This window comes from Aythya fuligula, chromosome 15 (assembly GCF_009819795.1).
Source record: "Aythya fuligula isolate bAytFul2 chromosome 15, bAytFul2.pri, whole genome shotgun sequence".
Classification (NCBI taxonomy): Eukaryota; Metazoa; Chordata; class Aves; order Anseriformes; family Anatidae; genus Aythya; species Aythya fuligula.
In genome coordinates, this window is record NC_045573.1 from 7,492,618 (window position 1) to 7,514,264 (window position 21,647).

The window sequence follows — 21,647 nt, forward strand, 5'->3', positions numbered from 1 at the left end:
TCTTAAAAATATTACTGGCTTTGTGCCCACCTCCTTTCTTTTGTTGATTTACTTTGACTTTTGCTTTCCTAGACCGATATTTTCTGTAACATTAAAAACAGAGAATTGTCTTTTTCACACCAAGTAGATGTTGACACAGCAAGCTCTGTCTGAATGTTCCCTTAGACACATGCATCTATAGCTTGGACAGAGTGTATGCAACTCTTAAATCTGTTACAAATGCACACCATGTGTTTATCAGATAGCATGGATGTAAAACCTCTGGGCTTGAGTTGCTGATTGAGAAAAGGGCATAGAAATCAAGTGTGACCTTTCATAAGCAGCTTTATTTTCTTGTGTTCTTCATTTGTAGAAGTACTGTACTTGCACATCAGGGCATAATGGGCTGCTCTTTGTGACACTTCTTTCAAGTGGAAGACGTAGCCTGTAAACAGATGAGTGGGTTTTGAATAACCCAGTTCTTCCTGGGGAAAGACCTAGATGCATCCAGCGTAGTCTACTTTATGGTAGCCTGGCTGAGTGAAGACTGTTTTCCATGGGACTGATGTTCTTGTCTTCCTTTGTTATGTTGAGATATTCCCTTGGTCCCAAGTTCTTGTGCTCTCTTTAATTACCAATTCCTGGCAGGGAAGCACTTGCTTTGTCATAGTTTCTGCCTCATCTGTAGGGCAAGATGGGTGTTTGTTGTTTTTTTTTTGTTGTTTTGTTTTTTTAACTCCTGCAGGTTAAACCCTTATCTCATTTTCCGGTTCCTCCTCCAACTGTCCAATTTAAGAATTTTCTTTCATGCTGCGTTAACCCAATAGGAAGATAGTGAGAACACAGGAGAGGCAACTTTCCTGCTATTGCTTTGGAGCCAAAAGTCTGTGCAACATATTCGATGGAAATCAAAGGTTTTATTTAGGATGCTGAAGCTAGGTTCCTTATCGGAATGATGCTACAAGGAAAAAGAAGTTCTAGATACTAGAATGACTTATGTTGAACAGTTTTGTTTTTATTTTTGGAGTGGATTATTTTTTTTGTTACAATGCAAGCTTTAAAAAGTACTTTTATTCAGAAGTACTGCTTCTCGGTGTGGCCACGTATGGTAGGCGAGGAAAAAATGATTTGTTATTTTTCTATTTTGCAGAACCAAGGTAACAAAGGAAAAAAAAATGAAAAAGTATGCTAATGCTTTAGAAATTTTGAAACAAATCTCTTAAAACTATAGCTGATTCTCCATATAAAATGACTTATTTGTAGGTAAATTTGTTAATTGTGGAACCAAGAACTGCAGTCACATAAAACAAAAAATGAATTAAATCAAAGATAGGTGTGAGTCTTAATTTTTGTAGTGGTAGCATGCCAAATCAGCAGAATTGCAGGGTACAGAGTAGGATGCACTTGAAATTGTGCCAATCTACTAAATCATTAAACTTGGCTTTTTTTTTTTTTTCCCTGTCATCTGGGACTGGTTTTGGCTGCTTTAACCCTCTTAAAGTTTAATGCCACAGTGTCCTGAAAACATGATACAGTTTCTTGACACTAATGCGCTGGGGTGACAGAGACAAAGGGTATCTAGTTGTTTGCTAAGGTGACTGGTGTCATCACAGTATCTCCTTGATTCTGAATAATACATAGGCTGAAGTACCAATTGCTGTTGCCACTTTTTGACGATCTAAATTTGTTGTGGCTTAAACCAAAATTACAGCTCTAAGTGACAGATTTTGTATTACCTTAATAAAAGAGGAAATGGAGGAGGATAACTGAGGCAGGAGTTTGAAAATAGTCTTGGCTGGGCCACAGAAATGATGGTCGAAAACTAATTGCCTGGATGAAGGAAGAGTCATTCCTTTTGACTTAACAAATAAAGATGTGAGTGAAAGATTCCTAAGTAGTCAAGTTAAAGACCCATTTCCATTCAAAGCAGACTGAGCTGACACAGCAAGGAAACAAAATGGTGATGGAAGGAAAAAATAGTTTATTAGAAAGATCTGAACAAAATACTAATGGGATGTGGGACCAGGCCCTTAGACTCCACTGTGTCTATTTCTTAGCATCCTAAGAGAAGGAAAAACTGGTCTTGGAGGGGTTTTTTGTTGTTGTTGTTTTTAATATTATTTAAGTATTGAAATTAAGTTTGATCTTGCTGCAAGTCTTAATGTACTTGGTTTCTGCAATGTGAAAGTAACTTCATGGTGTCTCAGTAAGTTTTACGCTTAGTTGATAAATGTTTTCTGTGAGTCTCGTGCTTATAGAACATGTTAGTATTTGCAAGTCACTTTTTTTTTTTTTTAATCTTCCTAGGGCTGAGAAGGAGCCACAGTTTAAGTTTATCTATTTCAATCACATGAACCTTGCAGAGAAGAGTACTATTCACATGAGGAAAACACCCAGTGTATCACTTGCATCTGTACATCCTGACCTCATGAAGATTCTTGGTGACATCAACAGTGACTTCTCTAGGTAATGCTTAACTATTAAATAGTGTGTAACCCCTTCTGTGAAGTAGATTTTTCAAATGGGTGAAGCTTACGTGCCTTTTTGTTCATGGATGGCTTTCATAGCTCTATAAGGAATTGTGTAATGTGGGACATATTTACTACTTCTAACCAACACAAAATATTATGTCATACATAAATTTTTCTTGTCCTTTTAAAAAATAATTTAGAAGCCCTGGCCCTTTCTTTATCTAACAAAATATCTAATCTATGTGAAGCTTCAGAGTAACCATGATAAACTTAGAAAGGGCCTGAAGTGAAGTGCTTTTGCACTTAAATCCATCTAGTGTCATGATAAGTAGCATAAAGGACCAGGAAACCTGCTTCTGCCTGTTACATTAAACCCTCTGCTGGGGTTTAATAGCTGGCTGCTTTTAGGGTTTGGACAATGGATAAAACACAAGCCTTGCAGTTACTACAGTACTGCTCACAGGAGAGATAAGTGGCTTTTTGTAAAGGGTATCATCTTATCTAATTCAAGGTTGGAGAGACCTTCCTAGAACTACAAAAACTCATAAAAATATGAAAATGTGGAATAATTGTGATGTCTATAGCTCTAACTAGGGACTAGCAATAGTCCCACTCTATATAAGGACAAGTTTTTCATTTTCAGTTTTAAGTCAGAATTTCATCATATTATGGAAGTACCAGGTTTAGTGACAGCCTTATATAATAGACTTAGTTGTTCAGCTTCGTTTGGTTCTATGTTTAACAACTTGATATGGGGTGAGGGTCTACTATCTCTATGTTCTGTAATCTGGTCACAGTGTAGCAAAACATAATGCTATGAAATATGTCCTTACTTCAGGGACAGTGTTTTCTTCGAAGTGCAGGAGTGTTGACCAACAGACAAAGCAAGAATTGTGCCTCCAGATGAGTAAATCATTCTGTGTAGCTTATTTATGAAGTCTCGGAATGATTAATTATGTTGAAGTTAGTACTCTGTTAGTATCTCTTGATACTCCATGACAATTTATGATGTTATTATTAATAAATTAGTACAACTGAAAAATTGATGACTATCAGCTTGCCACCACCTTCTTTACTTTTTGAAACCTCTTTCAGAGTTGACGAAGATGAGGAAATTATTGTGAAGGCAATGAGTGATTACTGGGTAGTTGGGAAAAAGTCTGACCAGCGAGAACTGTATGTTATTTTGAATCAAAAAAATGCAAATCTGATTGAAGTTAATGGTAAGGATTGGTTTTTATTACTTTTAAATACGGTTACTAGTGAAACGTATGCCCATGGAAAAGTAATAAAATCCATCTCATGCAAAATCTAAGAGAGGGAGGGATTGGTGATAGACCAGGTAAGTTTGTGTCAGGTTTTAGTCTGCTTTCTCTATCAGCTATGAAAAAAACAACATAAATATTCATGAGACATTCTTAAATTATTGAGTCATTATTCTTTGAAATAATAGAGGAGTACTTTGTGATATTTAGGAGTAATTAATGATGTGTATTACAGGTTGGAGATGAAAATACTTACATCTGATGTAACCTACCCAGGGATCACGGACATAAAACTTACTTATACATCATGTCACTCCTGTCAGTGATCCTTCTGCCAGTATGAGTGTTTTTAAGAGCAAATCAGTCTTCAGTCTATGAGGGTGCATGAGCATTAAGATGCAATCTATTTTAAATAGATTGATTTTTCAAGAGAAAGGGCAGTTTGAGTATTATTTGCAGCAATTTGGGGGTTCATGGTTTTTATAAACAGGCAATGCTCTGATTTGGATGATAGGAAAGAATTAATATTTTTTCTATTACCTAAACTTAATAACCTAAATTTTAGAAAGAGGATCTGGTTGCACTTACCACTTACACTTCAGCTGCTAAACAATACAACTTACCTTTCAGACAGTCTGGAACTTCAGATTTAACTCAACTTTCTCTTACTGAAGACAAAATTTATTATTTCTACAAGGAAACTCCTACTTTTTTCTATTTGAATTAAATTATACTGTACTTGATGCTTGCCATGGCTTTTCTTGCATAGCTTCCTGTAAAATATACTGATTTCTAAAATTTGATTTTTATTTTATTTTTTTTTATTTTTTTTACAGAAGAAGTGAAGAAACTTTGTGCAACACAATTTAATAATATTTTCTTCTTGGATTGATCTGCAAAGGGCTGATTTATTGAAGATGTCAATGTCAGACACTTGTTCAACATGAGAAGTTATTAGTCATATTATTGACTGGAATAATGACAATAGTAAAGCAATACTTGCTTTGTAAGAATCAAAATTTCTACTAAAATCTGTAAACTGATCATAAAATTTTTAGATTTTAAAAATGTTTATGTGCAAACTAATTAAAAACCAGTCTGAATTCATCTGTACCATTCCATTCTGATGTTATGTGAATATTTTACTGGAAAATAAAATTAATAATTGTTACACTTTTAAGGGCATCTTTTGGTTTCCCTGTGTTGATTTGTAGAAAATTAACAGAAAGTCATGCTGTGATGTGGAATTAGACTGGTTACACAAGACCTCAAAAAAAGTGCTAGAAAATTATTTGTTCTAAGTTGAACTGTTTTTAAAGCTTCTACTTCATCCCGATTCACCTTTTTTGTTGTCAAATTCTTACTTAAACATAGGTCTACTCCAGACTGGACCACAAAAATACTTGCTTATATGAAGCATTTCAATCAAATAGGCAATGATTTAAGGAGAAACCATGTACTTAGGGCATACACTCATGATATGGGATATCAATTCTATACCCGCTTAGCAATGATAGAATGTTTAGTTAATCATCAAATACTGACTTTTGGAATGGTTTTCTTTAAGCAAAGGGTTACACACCTAACTAACATATTCGTTTTCCCAAAGCCCTTCATTTAAAGCAGCTCGCCATGAAGTTTAATTTCCCTGTGAAAATGTGCCATGCAGTTTTATCTCACTTGTGTTTTAAATGCTACTGCAGGTGTTTCTTGGTGTGTTTGTTTTTTCTTCAAAGAATACTTACATACTTGAAGCTTCAGGCCTCATCAGAAGATTTACTTCTTCTTTCTCTTTGCACCTGCAGGCACCTTGGTAACAACAGGGGGTGGTACAATGGATGCCTCTTCCTTTGGAGGAGGTACTAACTGTGCACCAGGCTCCTCTAACTCCTTATTAGCTGTATTCTTGGACTCAGAAGATTCTTTTTCAACTGTGGACTCTTCCTGCCTTTTTGCCTCTTCTGCTTCTCTTTCAGCAATAAGCCTGAGTGAACAAAGTTTCATTTTATGTACTGCAGATTTATACTGGCCAAGCAACTACACCTATATTCACATTATAAGCCGTCATACTGTAGAGAAGCAGAAAGTCCACCTAGTTAATCCTTCAAGTCCAATTTACAGTATTCAAAAATACATTTGACTTGGCTGCCTTTATGCAGAGCAGAACTAGGAAAGATTGTTCTGTAACCTAAAGGGAGCCTGCATTCATTATTCCTGACAGTAACAGAAGTTACATTCTATACGTTGCTTACTACATTTAGATTAGCATACTGTAACTGGGGAAAAAATATACTACTGTATTACAGTGGATTTCCTGTTTTCAATAATTTTGCTAATAGAAGATAAAATATTTTGAGATAAGATCCCATACATACTTTGCCAGCTCCTCATCCTTCATCTTTCTCAGCTCAGCTAACTCAGCATCCTGTATTCGATTTTCTTTTATTTTTTCCCTCAGTGCTTTTTCATGATGGTAGGCAGGAAAGAAGTTTTTTATAAAGAAGATTTGCACCTGATACATCCACTGACCAAATTCCTCGTCTTTTCCAGTTTTGGCTTCTAGTTTATCTGCAACATACAAATTAAACACGTTTATTTAACAGAATATTTATATTTCAAATGCCTGTTGGACTACAATATTTCAGATCTGCTACCCTGCAACAGAAAAGTCTAGCTGCACTGATCATTACGCTCCTCACCTCTTCATATCTGAGCAATACACACTTGTTTCTGCATGGTATAAAAGATGACAACTCAGAAACTGAGAACTGATACATGTGAAAGGGGATAGCCCTTTTGCAGGTCTTCAGACTCATCTCTGGGAGTGGCATCAGAAGAATATAAAAATTCCCTTTAATCTTATGACAGATGTCTTAATTATGCAGTAAGCTGACAACATTTAAGTGCCCATGACTCCCATACATGGGGGAATGGAGGGATTAGCATGCCTCTCTGAAAGAACAGAACTGCATCCAATTGCTGTGGCTATCAAAAAGTAGGCTAGGTTACATCTGCTTGTTCTTTAAGAAACACAGTTTTTTCAGCTCTAACTTTTCAGTCAGATTTCAGTGAAAGACATAATGGACTGCTTAAAAAAAAAACCTGCCTCCTATGTTATTGCATTTGAGTTCTTTACCTATGTAACAAGTTAACAAAAGAACAACCCTAATGAGACCTGCTTGCCAGCCAGAAGGGTGATGTTATAAAAAGGTGAGTAACAAGAAAGTTAGTAGGCTTTATATGAAAATGCTCTTAGCAGTTTTTCTTCTGCGTGAATGCTGGACTGTCATAACAAAACATTTTAACCCAGATAATGGTGGCACGCCATTCCTGAATATACAATAATAATTCTTTTAATAAGTAAAAGATGCAAGAAATAGCCATAATATATTTTATTTATCCAAGATTGAGCTTCCCATACAGTAAATAAAAACTAAAATTTACAGTTGCCCTACAGATAAGATGTGGCATTTTAAAATTGTGGAAATAATATTTAAGTTTTTTACTTTAAATTCTCAATTAAGTTACACTTCCTTTAAAATAACTCTCTTAAATTTTTTCTTCAAAAAAATTCCTCCAGAATTAATGTTCATTTACTGCCCTCTTGTGACAAGCTGAAATCTGCATATACAAATAATATTTCACAACTGAGGAGCTGTGAGGGGTGTGTGTGTGTGCATGTTCATCTTACAACAGTAGGATTGCTTTACCTGTCAGTTCCACTGCTGGAAAGAGATCTTGTCCTTTGTCTGTATCCCAGCTGGACAATGAACAAACAGCTTTGACTTCTCCATGACTTGTGTGGAATGGGAGGACAGGATCTGGTACTGCAAACATAGAAAAAATAAAATGACTCAATCTGTAATTCTCTGTATTAAATATTTGTTTTGATCTTCAGCAAAAACAAATATAGATCATCATCAACCTTCAGGCTTGTTTAGTGGTCGAAACACTTCCGTACCAATTAAAGGATTGTTTATAATGAATACACAGTGCAGAGTTCAATCTCCTGCTTCCATACACAAGAGTGGGACAGACCAGTAAGAATTTAACTTTAAAAAAGCCTCTGAGGATTTTTTGTTTTGTTTTGTTTTAAAAAGCACAGAACAGATTCAAACTTGCCCAGCTAACTGAGCATAACATGTTTTGGAAGCTAAACATGGAGAGGTAAACCTTGTCATAATTACAGAACTGAATGCCACTACCCTCCATAATTACAATACATCCAAGTGTTTCAACAATTAACTACTGTTTTAATCGTCTTTAAATCTGTAGCTGCCTATAGATGCTTGTGGTTAACTACAGTACTCACCCATTAGAAATTCTTGCAGAGACTGCCCTCTGTCTTCACTGGGTCTCAGTGGCTGGCAAGAAGTTTTAAATTCAGTTACTAAATGCTTTGTCTTGTGTTCAAAAAAAATATTGAAATTATATTGTCCATTTGGATCATGCAAATATCTACCCCCAAAGCACTCTCCTAACCAAATACATTCTTCAATTATGCCTATTTCAAAACATTTAACTTACAATAGTGTTTCACACATTCAAATATTAGCAAAACAGTCACAACACTTTGCTTTGACAATGGCCGGGGAATTAGGATTATCCTATTTCAGAGTAAGGGAAAGACACAAGTACAGAGAACAAAAGCTCCTGCTCTTAGACATGCACCTCTGTTCATTGTGCTACATTCTATTAGTCATCTATTTCTGGCTATAGGAATATACTACAGGAACTACATTCAGTGAAAAGAGAAGACCATTATTTAAAAGTGTATCTGAGAAGGATCCTTTGAAATCTTCCCTGCTGTAATCCCAAGCTTTTACTGTATCCCAATGATGCCACTCTTCAGACAAGTGAAAGCAAAAGTCTCACAATAGCTCAGGTCAAACATGGTTCCATTTTCAAAGTGTTGGTATATTTTATTTCATTGTAAGTCAGAAAGTTTTTAAATTCTCTGACTAATCCTTACTATCTTACCCTAGAATCTCAGACATCAAACAGAACATTTTTGTTCTTGGAACATTAAGAATCTCACCATAATCATATTCAGTTATCTTTACTTCACTATCTGATTCTACCCACGGTTAAAAGAATACAGCCTCAGTGGGTGCAAAACTGTAAAGGTGGTGATATTGAAAAAACTGCCAGAAGAAATCTGAGAAGTGTTTTTAGGAAGTATGTTACAGTTACTTTCTCCAGTGCTACTAAATCTCTTTGCCCACTTCTCACCCTCTAACTCCCCACCATGGTAATACAGATAACACACGTCGCTTTATTCACCACTGGCTTCTGCTTTAGTTTATGTAGAAAATACCAACGAATATCCTAAATAAAAATAGCTAAGAGTATGTGTAGGAACAAATGCTTTGTTAGCAGTAGAAATATCCCACTTGTATGCATTCAAGCAAAGGAACACATTTTAATATTAGGTGAAATTCTTGCCCCTTTCAAAACATTTAACTACCTTGGCTTCTCTATCACCCATGAATGGCAAACCCTCAACTTTCAGTATAGGCTTTTTATGTACCTCATGCTTCTTTATGTCATCTTGTGATATGACACTTTTGCTTGAAGACAACCATGAGGAACTGTTGAACTCAACTGCCTCAGAAATGTCATCGTTTATGTCTGTACCCATTATGCTTCTGCTGTAAGCGTACTAGTAAAAAGTGAACAAGATATTCAATACATTTTAAATGAAGATTTTTCTATTAGTCTGTGAAAATGAGCTAGTTTAATTGGCCTGTTTCACTGTGCTACTGCATGACTACTTGCAGTAATGCAAGGTAATAACATTACACAGGAGAGCAAAAAATGGACAGAGAATGGGAAAAGGTGATGTTCAGCAGCACTACGTACTTAGAGACTGAAATCAGTTTCTGAATTCTCTGCAATTTAATTGAAAATATTTTAATCTTGTGCATAACTCATAATAAGTCTTGCTTTCAATTACCCTGTGTCCCTAAATTACATGAGTGTCATAGGCAGCATCTTACAACCTACAGAATCCTTACTCAAAAGATTAGCAAAAAGAGGAGTACAGCATAACCTCTGGGAATGCGCAGGTCCTGTCATGTCCAATAGCTTCAAGGCCATTCTTACAGAGCAATTTTAGACATCCCACTTAGAGCAGGAGAGGCATGTCCTCCACCAGTCAACCCACTTATCAATTCCCCTTTGAACACTGGAAAACTTGAAAGTATTTTACGTGTATTTATAGTTACCTATGAAAATGTGCAAGCCTCTTTATACTGTCTATACTGATAATGCAATCTAAGGTACCAACAAACAGAAAAAGCAGAAGGATCCAATAAAATGAGCATTTATGCAAAAAGAGGAATTTGGTTTCTATGTTCAGGCTTTGCAAGGCCTGACTTTGCCTTCTAAGTGGACATACATTTATCAGGTCTGTATTAACTTTACCTGGGAGAGAGAATATTCTGGACACAGAGAAGCATTTGTGGTTTTCTTGGAGAAAACCTCAACTCTGGAGTTACTTTTCTTCTGATTATCATGATCTACCTGCTCTTTAATCACATCATTGGTAACATACACCAGTGCACAATCAAGAAGAGCTTCAACAAATTCAAGAAAAACCAACTAGAGTAAAACAAAATACAGTTATTAATTCATTAATTTTCACAAATCCTTTCATCACAGATAAATGTGTCTGAGCAAACAAAGAACTCAAAAACTGATTGTTCACAAAGCATCGCCTGGTTCATGTATCTACTCAAACATCCCTTCTTTTGAAGAAAAAAATGAAAATTGAAAAATTCAGTCAGTAATATACTGTCTTATGCCTTATACAAATCTCATTAAAATAAAATACTGAATAGATTTTTGCTGTATCTGGAGCTACAAGAAATTTTTCCCTGAGCAATAACATAAAATTATTGGCATTACTTAAAATGTTTAATTGTACATGATGCTTCCAGAGAGACCAAGAATGGATGTATAATGAATCCTTTATTAATGCTTATACACTGTACTCTCACTTTATCAAATACTATTTAAAATCATATTCAAATCATATTCAGTCTTATTCAATTATGTCATTTACAATAGATTCTCACTGGATAAGAGCTAGTTCTTTAAGGGTGAAGGCCCTCTATGGCATCCCACCTCATAGCTCAAGAGTCATCTACCATTCCTCAGTGGATAGTGACTCTTGGTGACACCTCACGCATCACTAACCAAGTATTTCGCCCTCTGTGTCACAATACTTTTACGGTGTTATCTCTGTGATCAGTGCACAGGTATGCTGAGACTATACCAAAGGCAATATAATAAGCAAAACATGGAGTTACTTGAGCTGTATTAGAAGATACAGGCACAAAACAACAGAAGATAAAAATATTACAAATTTTGTGCTCATTTTTTGTCGTAATAAATTACATTTTCTTCCCATTCTGGCAGAAGAGAAACTGTTTGCAACATTTTCTAAAATTAATTTTAATTGTTCCTGTAGCAACGAACATACCTCCTGCTCCAGGTTGATACTACTGCTGTCATGTAGAGATGGACCATCTTTGACGAGTATTTCCACAAGTCTTGAAGCAGTTAACTGTTTGCTGAGAAGTTTAAAATCCTGTGTAAGATTAAATATTACATGTTAACAGCACTTAAGGCATTCCCATATGAACCTAATCCAATTCCCCTTAAAGCCTGTATCGAAATTTCTATTGGTTTCAAATGATACTTCCACAACACAAATAATGATTGATTGAAATTCTGGATCAACAGAAGTCAACAGTAATTTTTCTGGGAATTCAAGAAGCAGTGTTAAGAACTTGAGAAAGCTCAAAAATAAGAATATTTAACATTACAATTTTACCATCTGATAGTTTTAATTAGAAAATTTCAAGGAAAAGAAAAAAGGCTTGGATTTAAACAGTGAAAGGGACTCAAAACACAGTTATATCAATGGAAATTGTTCCATAGCTTCAGTGCAATCTATGTCTGTCCCTGGATTCCTGAATTTTAGTAAAGAATCTCATGACCACGATGCAGTAAATTAAATGAGTACCTTATTAAAATTCCTTATTTTGTTATTTCAAAAGTTCCCAATTTTTGAGTTCTAACAGTATGACATTTCAGCATATATGTTTTATGGGAGGAAAATGAAAAAACAGCAAAAACATTTATATTCCCTCAAAACATATGTCTAAGATTTGATTATTTGAAATAATCAAGTAAGAAATCAGAAGGCAATCCTGTGAAGAGAACATAAATTTCCATGTAACAACTGTAACATCTGTTGGACAGTTTGTACAAACAGCAATACTCATATTTTTTCAACTGTGCAGAAGTCACAGGGAGAATTTTTTAAATGCCTATAAAAACTGAAAAAAGTGCACCTAATCACACAAAATAACAAAAATAGGTTACATTCAACATCCAAAGGAACTGCCTCATTTTCATTGTGGGTTCAAATGGAGATTTAGTATTTGGTCTACAAAAAGTTCTGTGTATTTCCCAGCATTTGTCTATGTAGCTCAGGACAAAAACCGTACGACGCTGTTCAGAAAACAAGATACCTGTAAAAATGAATTGGGAAAAAACAACAGTTACCAGAAAATTGTGATGTATGTAATATTAAATGAATTTTACACAGTACAGAAGAATATCCAAAATATTACTTACCCTGGATATGACATGCAGTGGGAATAACATTCCTGGACACCATTTCTACAAAACACTTACTCAGATAAGGACCTTTGTCCCTACAGGCGAAAACAAAAATTACATTTTTTCCTTTGCACAAAATGTAAAATTAAAGTTTTTTTTTATTATTATTATGTTTTTTAAAAAAGTACATTTATCCTGTAAAAGTTTTACAACAGATTTTTCTTGGACACTCTTCAGTGAATTTCAGGACTCTTGGTAAAAGTCCTTCCCAAAACCATCTTGAATTATGACTCCCTCGTATAGAACCAAGGAGAGAAGATTCACATTTATTTCTGTTCAATATGAAAATGTCATTTAATTAATGCAAAAAACATTAAGTAGAAATTTCAAAAACACACTCATGTCGTAGGATCAAAAGCCCACTGAAATTCTACAGTCTACCTTGCACTTCAGAAATATTTGCTACAATTTATATAGACTAGTTTAAAAAAAAAAAAAAAAAAGAAAAAAAGAAAGCATTTCACCCATACAACCACCTCCAAAAGCACTAATATTTGGTTTCTGCAATACCACAGCTAGTACTACTTCGTTAATAGTTCCAGTATTGGTTACCGGGATATTTTGCCCAGTATCACAACAGGCAACAGAAAGAATGAATAATCAAGAGTGCAAAGGCAAGCCTGCGTCCTGGGAGAAGCAGAATGAAATGAGAGGAAGAAGTCCTTGTCTGGGAAGAATCAAACATTATGCTGAAATAAATTTCACTGAAAGGTGAAACTTACTTGTGCTCCTTATGATAGATATGAAATGCTAGATGAATAAGGCGAGATAAAAATGTTCTGAAGAGTAAAGTCTCATATGGAGAATGTATCTCCTCAAGTGGTGTTTTATCACCTAAAAAAAATTTGAAAAAATAACATCTATTGCTATCATGTACATTCAAATGCTTTATAACTGTATTGAGCTTATAGCTTTCTTATCCTCTCCGTCTCTACCTATCGCAGTGAAACAACACGCCTGGAAGAATCAGACAAGACACAGCATCACTTCCAAATAAGCAGGGCAAGGGAGCACAGTCCACCTCTATCTATACCTTATCATTTCTCTTTCTAAAAATTCATCCCCTCAGCATATGCAAATAGAAGGGGAAGTGAAGTTGGAGTTAATCCCTTCACACGCTGGGGACACTGCAGTGTGTCTTTATAACAAAGGCACAGTGTCCTGGTTTCAGTTAGAACAGAATTAATTAATTTAGACCCACAGTCTGGGTCTAAATGGAGCTGACCCATAAACTGACTCTATGGAAGAAAAAAAAAAAACAACAAAAAACTACATGCAAACTTGAGATAAGAGCACTTAACAAAAATATGAAAGATTTTTGTCTTCTACCAGTTCTTCTCAGACTTCTTAAAGTTATGTGTAACTGTAGCAACAAGACCAGGGGTGAAAACATTTTTATACAGATGTCTGTCTCCATATAACAACTTTTAAGTGGTATTTTAATTTTGCATTTCTCCCACCTAAGCACCTGAAGTGCTTGTAAAAGTGCTAATACATCCCACTCTCCATAGCTTACTATTAAAATACCTAGATTCTGTATCCTAATCAACGGAAATACAAACCACTCAATATTCGATCCATTTCAGCGAGAGTTATGTTGGAGTGATGAAGCTGGCAGTCCTTCAGAAATCTCCAAAACTGGAGCCTAGTCATAAGGAAGTTGTTGTCATGAGCATCGTCACAGCCTAAGCTGCTGTAGAAACTGTAAATTCTTCTCAGTTCTGTAATATGTCTCAACACAGCAAATTCTACCTAAATAAAGCAGGGTATGTTTTCAGAACAGTCTCACAGAAAGTAGGAAGCAGCTCACATGGAGCATGTAATGCTTCTGATCTTCTAAATTCCTGGCTAAGGGCTCAGCAGAGCATTATTCAAATGAAGTTAAAATGCATATTTTTTGGTGACTGATAAAAATAAATTTGTCTCTGTCTGCTAGCAGACAATCCTCCCAGTAACTGCAAGTAGTTGCTGAGTGCCCTTAAGAATGCTAACGTATTTTTTATTGTTTTCTAGTAGCTGCTCGGTAAGAGTCAATACAGTGCATTCATTATTTGTGCTTTTCTTTTTTCACAGCCTTCAGATTTTTGAAAAATTATTGAAAGAAAAGAATTAGGCTAATATATGTCAACTAGAAATAACATGAATCTCACTGTAGAAAAAAAATGGAAATACTAGATAGTAGGCTCTTACTTGTTTCATTTCTTCCTGTCTCTCTTCCCCTGGCAACAAGTCAAGTAGTGAAGATATATCTAATTCAATATCTGATCCCAGAGTAGAAGGATTTTCTGAGTTGTTAATGATTTCAATGGTTTCTAACATACAAGTAAATAAATCAGAAACAAAATGAAATTAAATACACACAAGTAAAAGAAACTGTACATTATTCCCTCTTGTTTTACTGACTTCAGAGAAAAGCAGACTCCTTTACAGTGAACAGTACATATTTCATAATCAACAGCATAACCATTAAAGTATATTTTTTTTCAAATCCAACCACTAACAAAGAAAAGGCAGATATTATATCTGCTATGAAACTTCTAAACAGTGTTCCAAAACCATAAGAAGATGCAGTGTGGATGTGTCACTGTCACACACTAGAAACAAGAATAGGAGCAAAAGAATATTAAAATAACTTTTAAATTAAAGCAAAAAGTATTAAAATAATGTCTGTCTTCATCAAAGTTCTTCAAAGAAATAGGTCTGGCTCTTGAATTAGTATGAACAGCTTCACATTATAGAAGAAAGAGCAACAAGATCTGAATTGGGTAGAATTCGTGTTCTTAAGTTACTTACCAGTGCCAAAATGACTTCCTGTGCAAATGGCATTCAACTCTTGTGCATTCATTTCACCCACTTGAAAAGCAGGATATCCTACCATATTATCATCTATAAACTCTCCTTCATAAACATTCCCATTCTTGAAAACAAACTTGCCCTACAGACAGATGTAATTGATTAATTTTCTTATGTAATCGAAGACCGGGAAAAAATAACACTAATGCTCTCAATTAAACCTCCTTTTAAACAATCTTGGTTATACAGCATTATACGAGATAAAATGAAACACAAGAATTTTTCATACCCTCTTTTATAAAGTATTTTGTCATCTGTTAATTAAAGTACACTGATGAAATGAAGAATTGCCAACATATCCTTTTTATTTTGTAATGTATTTAGAAAAAACACCCCCCACACAGACCCATATAGAAAGACTGAAGTCAATGTGCCCATGGTTGAGTAGTTTTTTGTTTGTTTGTTTTTAACAATCTGCTAAAGTGAGAACATCTCTGTGCAAGGATAGCTTGAAATCCATTAGCTCATAAATAAAAGCACTGACCAACTGCTGCAAAAATCGAGATGCACAAATTGAATTTCAAGTCTCCACAGTGAAATATATTTCATTATACACATAACACACACCTAACTATAGAGTCAGACCAGTGGCCCAGCAAGGTCCCTTAAAGGCTCCTACTGCTCTCCGTGGACTCTGTCCTTTATGTTAGGATTCCATCCACAATGCAAATTTAATGTAGTTTTTGGTACAGAAATCTTGAGATCCACTATACAAGATCAGAATAGATTCATCTGGTGTTTTCTCTTGCTTTGTCTCATTACTTGTCAATACACACCTTGCCATGCTTCTTATTACAAACCCATTCACCATCGTACACTGCTCCACTGGCATAGATGAACCTCCCACGTCCATGTCGTTCCCCATTTACAAAATTCCCTATGTATTTATTTCTGAAAGGGTACTGAGATGCAGGCATTCTCTTCAGAAACCATATGTGGGTGCCATATCCATGCTGGAAAAAAATCACATGGTTAAAAAAGTCTCCAGAAGAGCTACTTCTGTTACCTGTCCTATTATAAAGGACAACCACCTAGGTAGGCATCTCTACGAGTTGCTACTGGTAAATCTCACAAATAAACGCACACAGTGAATAGCTGTCGTACTTCAAACCATACATAGAACTATGTTCTACAAATGTGCGTGGGAAAAGCATTCAGAGGATATACTGAATGAACATATACTTAAGCAGACTTTACCAACAGGACTCCTAAAAACATCCTTCCTATCTGAATCCTTTCAACTGTAATGCTGAACAGCCAGGTGAGGAACAGCATGCCACACAGCGCCGTGATGTTCCAGAAGCTGGACTCCTTGAAACTTTTATGCAGAGTAAAAAGACAGAGGAAGTGGCTCCTGTTCTTTTTCCAATAGAAAAATATATAGAAGAAACAGAAAATGCCAGAAATGTCCTTATATCATAAAATTTTTACAAGAGGGAGCAGTGAAGTCTCATATTTTACAGATGACACAAGTAAACTGTCACATACGGTCATGGCCAAAGTCTTATCTCACGCTAAGTACAGCCACAAAAATTTAATTTTTCTAATGTGAAATAAGATTCTTAATAATCAAAAAAAAATTTTCAAAATTAAATTATGATTTTGTAAGATTAAGTCAAAAGCCGTTAAAAATGGGAATATTCCAAACATGAGAATTAATTTACAACAAACATCATATTTCCTCCATTTCAACTAGCAACATCATACCATGCTCTTTTGATCTTGCACAAAACTCCCTATCTAGTTTGAACAGAGCAAAGGATAAATGTTCAACTAAAGAGGTTGCTGGGGAAGAAATCAATACCTGTATGCCATACACCCACTGTCCAATATACTCTTGATTATCTGTCAACCACCTCATTCTTCCTCTTCCATGACGTACATTTTTCTCCCACTGACCTTCATAGGTATTGCCAGACTTATAGCTGCAAAAAGAAAAAAATGTTAAGATTTCACACTGAATTCTCAGTGGGTCTTATGGAAGGAGTTTATGAAAAGCCTCAATGCTAATAAATTTAGCATTTCTTAATGTCAAATATTAGTGTTAGTTTGTAAGCTGGCTCACTGTGACATGGATACACAGATTTGACTATACTCACTCTTTACCAAATTTTAACTAATAAACCATTGTAAAAAAATATTAACCAGATCTTTTTTTCTCCAAAGAGTCTTTGTCATAACTAATAAAAATATTATTTTATATGAAACTAGAGCAAATAATTCATTTATTCATGAAAGCACCTCTATCTGTTCAAATCAATTTAGTTCCTTTGTTTTGAAATGTTGATTTGTGGTTTACTAAAGCTGATTCAAGATAATTTAATCTTTATAGTTTATCGTTTCGACAATAACCAGGACAAGTATAAATACATTAACATAAAAATATAACTCATAGAGAAGGTCTACGTTATTACTGTCAATCACTTAGTACAGTTATTTTTTCCACTGGAGGAAGTACATACTACTATGAAATGGCAGCACTTGCACTTGCTTTAAATAATAGGAAAAAACATATGAAAATACATGCAAAATAAATAATATGAAGGTAAGAACAGAAGTGTTATCTTTACCATCTCATTCCCCATCCTTCTTTGACGTTATTTACCCAGTCACCTGAATACCAAGAGGTGTGCTCCCGATCATAAAAAACGGTACCCTGAAAGAAACAGTACCATCAATTTAAATCAATACCTAAGTATTCATCTACACTTAGAAAACATCACTTGGTCTGTCTAACACAGATGGGAGGTGGGTTCACTTTATCCTTTGTGGAAAGTGGTAACGCACTGCTGATAGAATGTGGCTATGGATACAGTCATCAATTTTGGCTTTGTCATCATATAATTGGAGCAGCGTTAAGGACTAACAGAACACACAACAGACCAATTACTCTTTTGGCAGACTACTCATCCTTTCTACTACAAACAAGAGTCCAACGCAGTTGTTTTAATTATTATTCACAACCTCAGAAAAGGTTCTGGGAAAAAAAAAAAAAAAAAAAAAAAAAAGGAATCTCTATGTAGGATAAGACCATGCAATGACACAAAACATTTTTAGAAAATTCCTGCACAAGAGTGGATTATATTCTAGAAAGTACACACTCAAAACTATGCTCTCATTTGATGTTTTTATTTACCTTTCCATGTCTTTTGCCTTTATACCAGTAACCAATATAAGAAACTGGATGGGTACTGCTCCTGAAAAAGCCAAATCCATGCCTAAGTCCATTCTCGATCGATCCTTCATAATAGCTGCCATCACTCCATGTATAGCATCCATTAAACATCTGCACATTCTTAACAAATGTTCCCTAAAAGATTAAATTACAACATTTAAAAAACTAAGACATTTGACTCACTATTCCTCCTTAACGCAAGGAAGATATAACCAACTCTGAGGACTCAGATTTATGGCTGAAATCGCTACCACAGTTCTGCAGTTGCAACCTGTATTGTACCAATTACTGCAATGTAAGTAACTACTTCCCTCAAATTTACACATCTAATCGGCTGTAACAGTGTTCAGTCACAAGGTATAATGCACTTTACCTCATACTTCACTCCATCAGCCCATGTGTAAGTCCCTTGTCCATGCATAAATCCTTCAGAAAACATGCCCTTTAAAAAGAAAGAACAGTACTGTTTGCAAATTTATTCCAACCACAACTGAAGCTTACAGTGATTATAAAATTTCATAATAATAGCATATTAAATTATCTCCAACTACCAGTTGCCAATGAAGCTTTAATGCCAGAAACCAACAGAGCTTTCGATGCTTACACATTTTAAGCACTCAACCTCCACCTACATTAAGAGGAACGTCCTGTTTGATCTAGAAAAATAAGTTGATCCATCACTACTATTTTTAATTAATTTATACACTCACCTTATATGTGTTTCCTCCCTCAAAATATGCAACACCTTCACCCTCATACAATCCATGGACTTTTTCACCTTCATAGCTACAAGGAAAACAAACTAAAGATGAACATTTCAAGTCACCAGTACACCTAAATTATGGCAGACATACAATAAATGACTTCTGTTTTACCATGGTTTGAACACAGGTCGGTTATTGTATCTTGTGTAGAAAATAGAGCTACAGAATTCCCAATTTTCATAATCCTTCCTGTAGTATTTGACACAGTTACCACGTTGCCACAGACCCAAATTATTTTCAATTAAAAAATAAATAAAATCATACTGGTAGCATTTATTAGCTTATAACCAGGCAACTTGGTGAGTATGTGAAACATTACATACAGTTCCCTTGAACTACAAAAGTATTTGTTATACAATGGCATTCATCTGTCTCCCTCAGTTCAGGATATTTGTAAAGGGTATGAACAGTCCTACACATTAAAAGGCAGCAACAACTGAAAATTAATGATGTGGGTAAATTTTTTCTACATGTTGATATATTTAGACTAAACTTCACCACATCTAAACAAAGGTTAAAGAATTAGACTTGTGGCAAGCAGCGAGTGCCAGCAACACTCTAGGATCCAGGAAGGCAGTAGAATTTCTATGTGTATCACTTTTATAGGGTGTCAAGGCTACTAGATCTGAATAACCTCATTTGCTGCCTCAAATCACGGATTTGATCCATATTTGTATGACAAAAATATGTATCACTGTACACCACAGATGCTTAAATGAGAATTCTCAATTTAACTGATATATCTGTAACAACCATACCTTTTTACAATAAGATGAGTAAGAACAGGCTCATCACAGTATTGAGGAATATTTTGGACTGGATGTTCTTCTACCTCCTCTGGACCTTTATCTGATACTGCTGCGCTTGTCTGTGCTTCCTGTAAATCTGTTAGCTTTATTGAACCACTCTCAGTTCTGGCACCTTGTTCAGCAATAGAAGGACGTACAGACCTTTCTGACTTCTTGACATCTTTCTTCTTATCCTTTGCCATAACTACTGAATTGCCTCAACATCTATTATCCTCCCAAATATCTACTGTCTTCTTACGTGAAGATTTTTGCCCATATCTGATGCAAAAACAAACAAAAGCAACACAGATAATTACATGAAAAAATTATCTTTCCTTAAATATATACATACATTCATACAGGTATTTAAAATCAGTGCTGTAAGAGTAATTCCTCAAAGAAGTGTTTTCAGCATGTGGCAGTCAGACTGCAGGGTTAACCAGAACCAACGTCTGCCTCTATGAAATCCATCAAATACTGACAAAACACTATCGTCAGTAGACCAATTTTTGCTATGCAGAGAGGTGTCCATCTTTACTAGGGGAGTTTTAGGGTCTAGATTTAATCATGTAGAAGAGTTGAACACCTTTTCTTTTAAGAGGACAGTTTAGTGGGCTTCTTTAAAGTTACAGTTGCAAGAGTATTTTGGATTTTAACGTGTTTTTGTTGAACTGCAGACAACCACAACATACAAAACCCATTACAGCTTAAGAAAAAAGAGACTATTTTGCTAGTTGTTACTCGAATGCTTTGGGACAGCTTCCCCAGCCACTATGACAAAAAAAATCCCACTCCTCTTTTCACAGACGGGCCACCGCTGCTCTGTAATAGAAGAATCAACGCCACATTTTGCAGCGGCGGGAACCGCCAGAGCCAGCCTCAAGCACCCGCCATGTTCTCACCACAGCCCGGCTCCAGCAGGCGCCTGAGCCCCGCAGGCACTACCACAGCAACTGGCGCCCAGGCTGCGCGGAAGACCCGAGCGGGCGCCAAATGGCGGCCGGCTGCAGCCCCCGGAGCACGGGCAGAGCCGCAGGGCCCCCCGGGCCGCCGCCGCCTCACGGCCGCCGCCCGCTCCCGCGCAGCCGCCCCTTGGCCGGGGCTGCCGTAGCCTTAGCAACTGCAGCGCCCAGTCCGGCCAGGCCCCGCCGCCGCCCGAGGAAAAGCCTGGAGTGGGCCCAGCCCGTGCCGCCCTCAGGGGAGCGGCCGCCCCCTTGTCCGGCGCTGAGGGGAGCCCGGCTTCGTGCTCGCTGGAGGGCCGGAGGAGGTTGTTTCTGCCTTACGCGGGCCGCGAGGGAAACCGTTTTACCTTGGGTTTATTTTACTTTGTGAAATCATGGATTCAAACTGCCTGTTAGCAGATGTTGAACTCGTTCCACAGAGACTGTATTTATGGTACTTGGCACATTCACACTCAAACGTAAGCCAGCTACAGACGCTTGGATGTGGTTTCCGTGTGTGCCCATCAAAGCCACAAAGCTGGGAGAAGCAGCAGATGCAAACCTGCACGAGGACAGCTCCACCATCACAGCCACAGTGCTCCATAAAAAAAGAGCAGTCAAAAATAATAATAAAAAAAAAAACACAAAGTCCCCTAGGTCAAATCTTAGTCCTACAGAAGTCACAGACCTTTTTAGTTGTTTTTTTAATGACAATTT

The 21,647-nt window shown here is 36.2% G+C and overlaps 2 protein-coding genes across 4 annotated transcripts in view; one reads left to right on the forward strand and one right to left on the reverse strand.

Moving 5' to 3' along the window:
• Positions 1 to 4,893, forward strand: part of CCZ1 (CCZ1 homolog, vacuolar protein trafficking and biogenesis associated) — a 17,471-nt gene extending 12,578 nt beyond the window's left edge. The window contains exons 13-15 of the mRNA XM_032197378.1: positions 2,287 to 2,445; positions 3,546 to 3,673; positions 4,552 to 4,893. Coding sequence (XP_032053269.1) covers positions 2,287 to 2,445; positions 3,546 to 3,673; positions 4,552 to 4,607 — 343 coding nt within the window. The 3' untranslated portion in view covers positions 4,608 to 4,893. The remainder of the gene's footprint in view (positions 1 to 2,286; positions 2,446 to 3,545; positions 3,674 to 4,551) is intronic.
• LOC116495118 (radial spoke head 10 homolog B2-like) overlaps positions 1 to 21,338 on the reverse strand; it is a 25,003-nt gene extending 3,665 nt beyond the window's left edge. The window contains exons 1-21 of one of the 3 annotated variants that reach the window (XM_032197376.1): positions 21,299 to 21,338; positions 19,960 to 20,268; positions 19,148 to 19,223; positions 18,811 to 18,879; positions 18,399 to 18,572; positions 17,833 to 17,918; positions 17,067 to 17,187; positions 16,039 to 16,215; positions 15,203 to 15,344; positions 14,600 to 14,721; positions 13,972 to 14,161; positions 13,132 to 13,243; positions 12,365 to 12,444; positions 12,110 to 12,258; positions 11,202 to 11,309; positions 10,142 to 10,318; positions 9,246 to 9,377; positions 8,028 to 8,079; positions 7,426 to 7,542; positions 6,091 to 6,283; positions 5,461 to 5,699 (exon numbers count right to left, since the gene is read on the reverse strand). In XM_032197376.1, the coding sequence (XP_032053267.1) occupies positions 5,492 to 5,699; positions 6,091 to 6,283; positions 7,426 to 7,542; positions 8,028 to 8,079; positions 9,246 to 9,377; positions 10,142 to 10,318; positions 11,202 to 11,309; positions 12,110 to 12,258; positions 12,365 to 12,444; positions 13,132 to 13,243; positions 13,972 to 14,161; positions 14,600 to 14,721; positions 15,203 to 15,344; positions 16,039 to 16,215; positions 17,067 to 17,187; positions 17,833 to 17,918; positions 18,399 to 18,572; positions 18,811 to 18,879; positions 19,148 to 19,223; positions 19,960 to 20,192 (2,718 nt within the window). In that variant the 5' untranslated portion in view covers positions 20,193 to 20,268; positions 21,299 to 21,338 and the 3' untranslated portion in view covers positions 5,461 to 5,491. Of the gene's footprint in view, positions 1 to 5,460; positions 5,700 to 6,090; positions 6,284 to 7,425; positions 7,543 to 8,027; positions 8,080 to 9,245; positions 9,378 to 10,141; positions 10,319 to 11,201; positions 11,310 to 12,109; positions 12,259 to 12,364; positions 12,445 to 13,131; positions 13,244 to 13,971; positions 14,162 to 14,599; positions 14,722 to 15,202; positions 15,345 to 16,038; positions 16,216 to 17,066; positions 17,188 to 17,832; positions 17,919 to 18,398; positions 18,573 to 18,810; positions 18,880 to 19,147; positions 19,224 to 19,959; positions 20,269 to 20,891; positions 20,980 to 21,298 lie in introns of those variants that run through there. The other 2 variants (XM_032197377.1, XM_032197375.1) reach the window with 2 other exon arrangements.
• Positions 21,339 to 21,647: the final 309 nt, after the last annotated feature.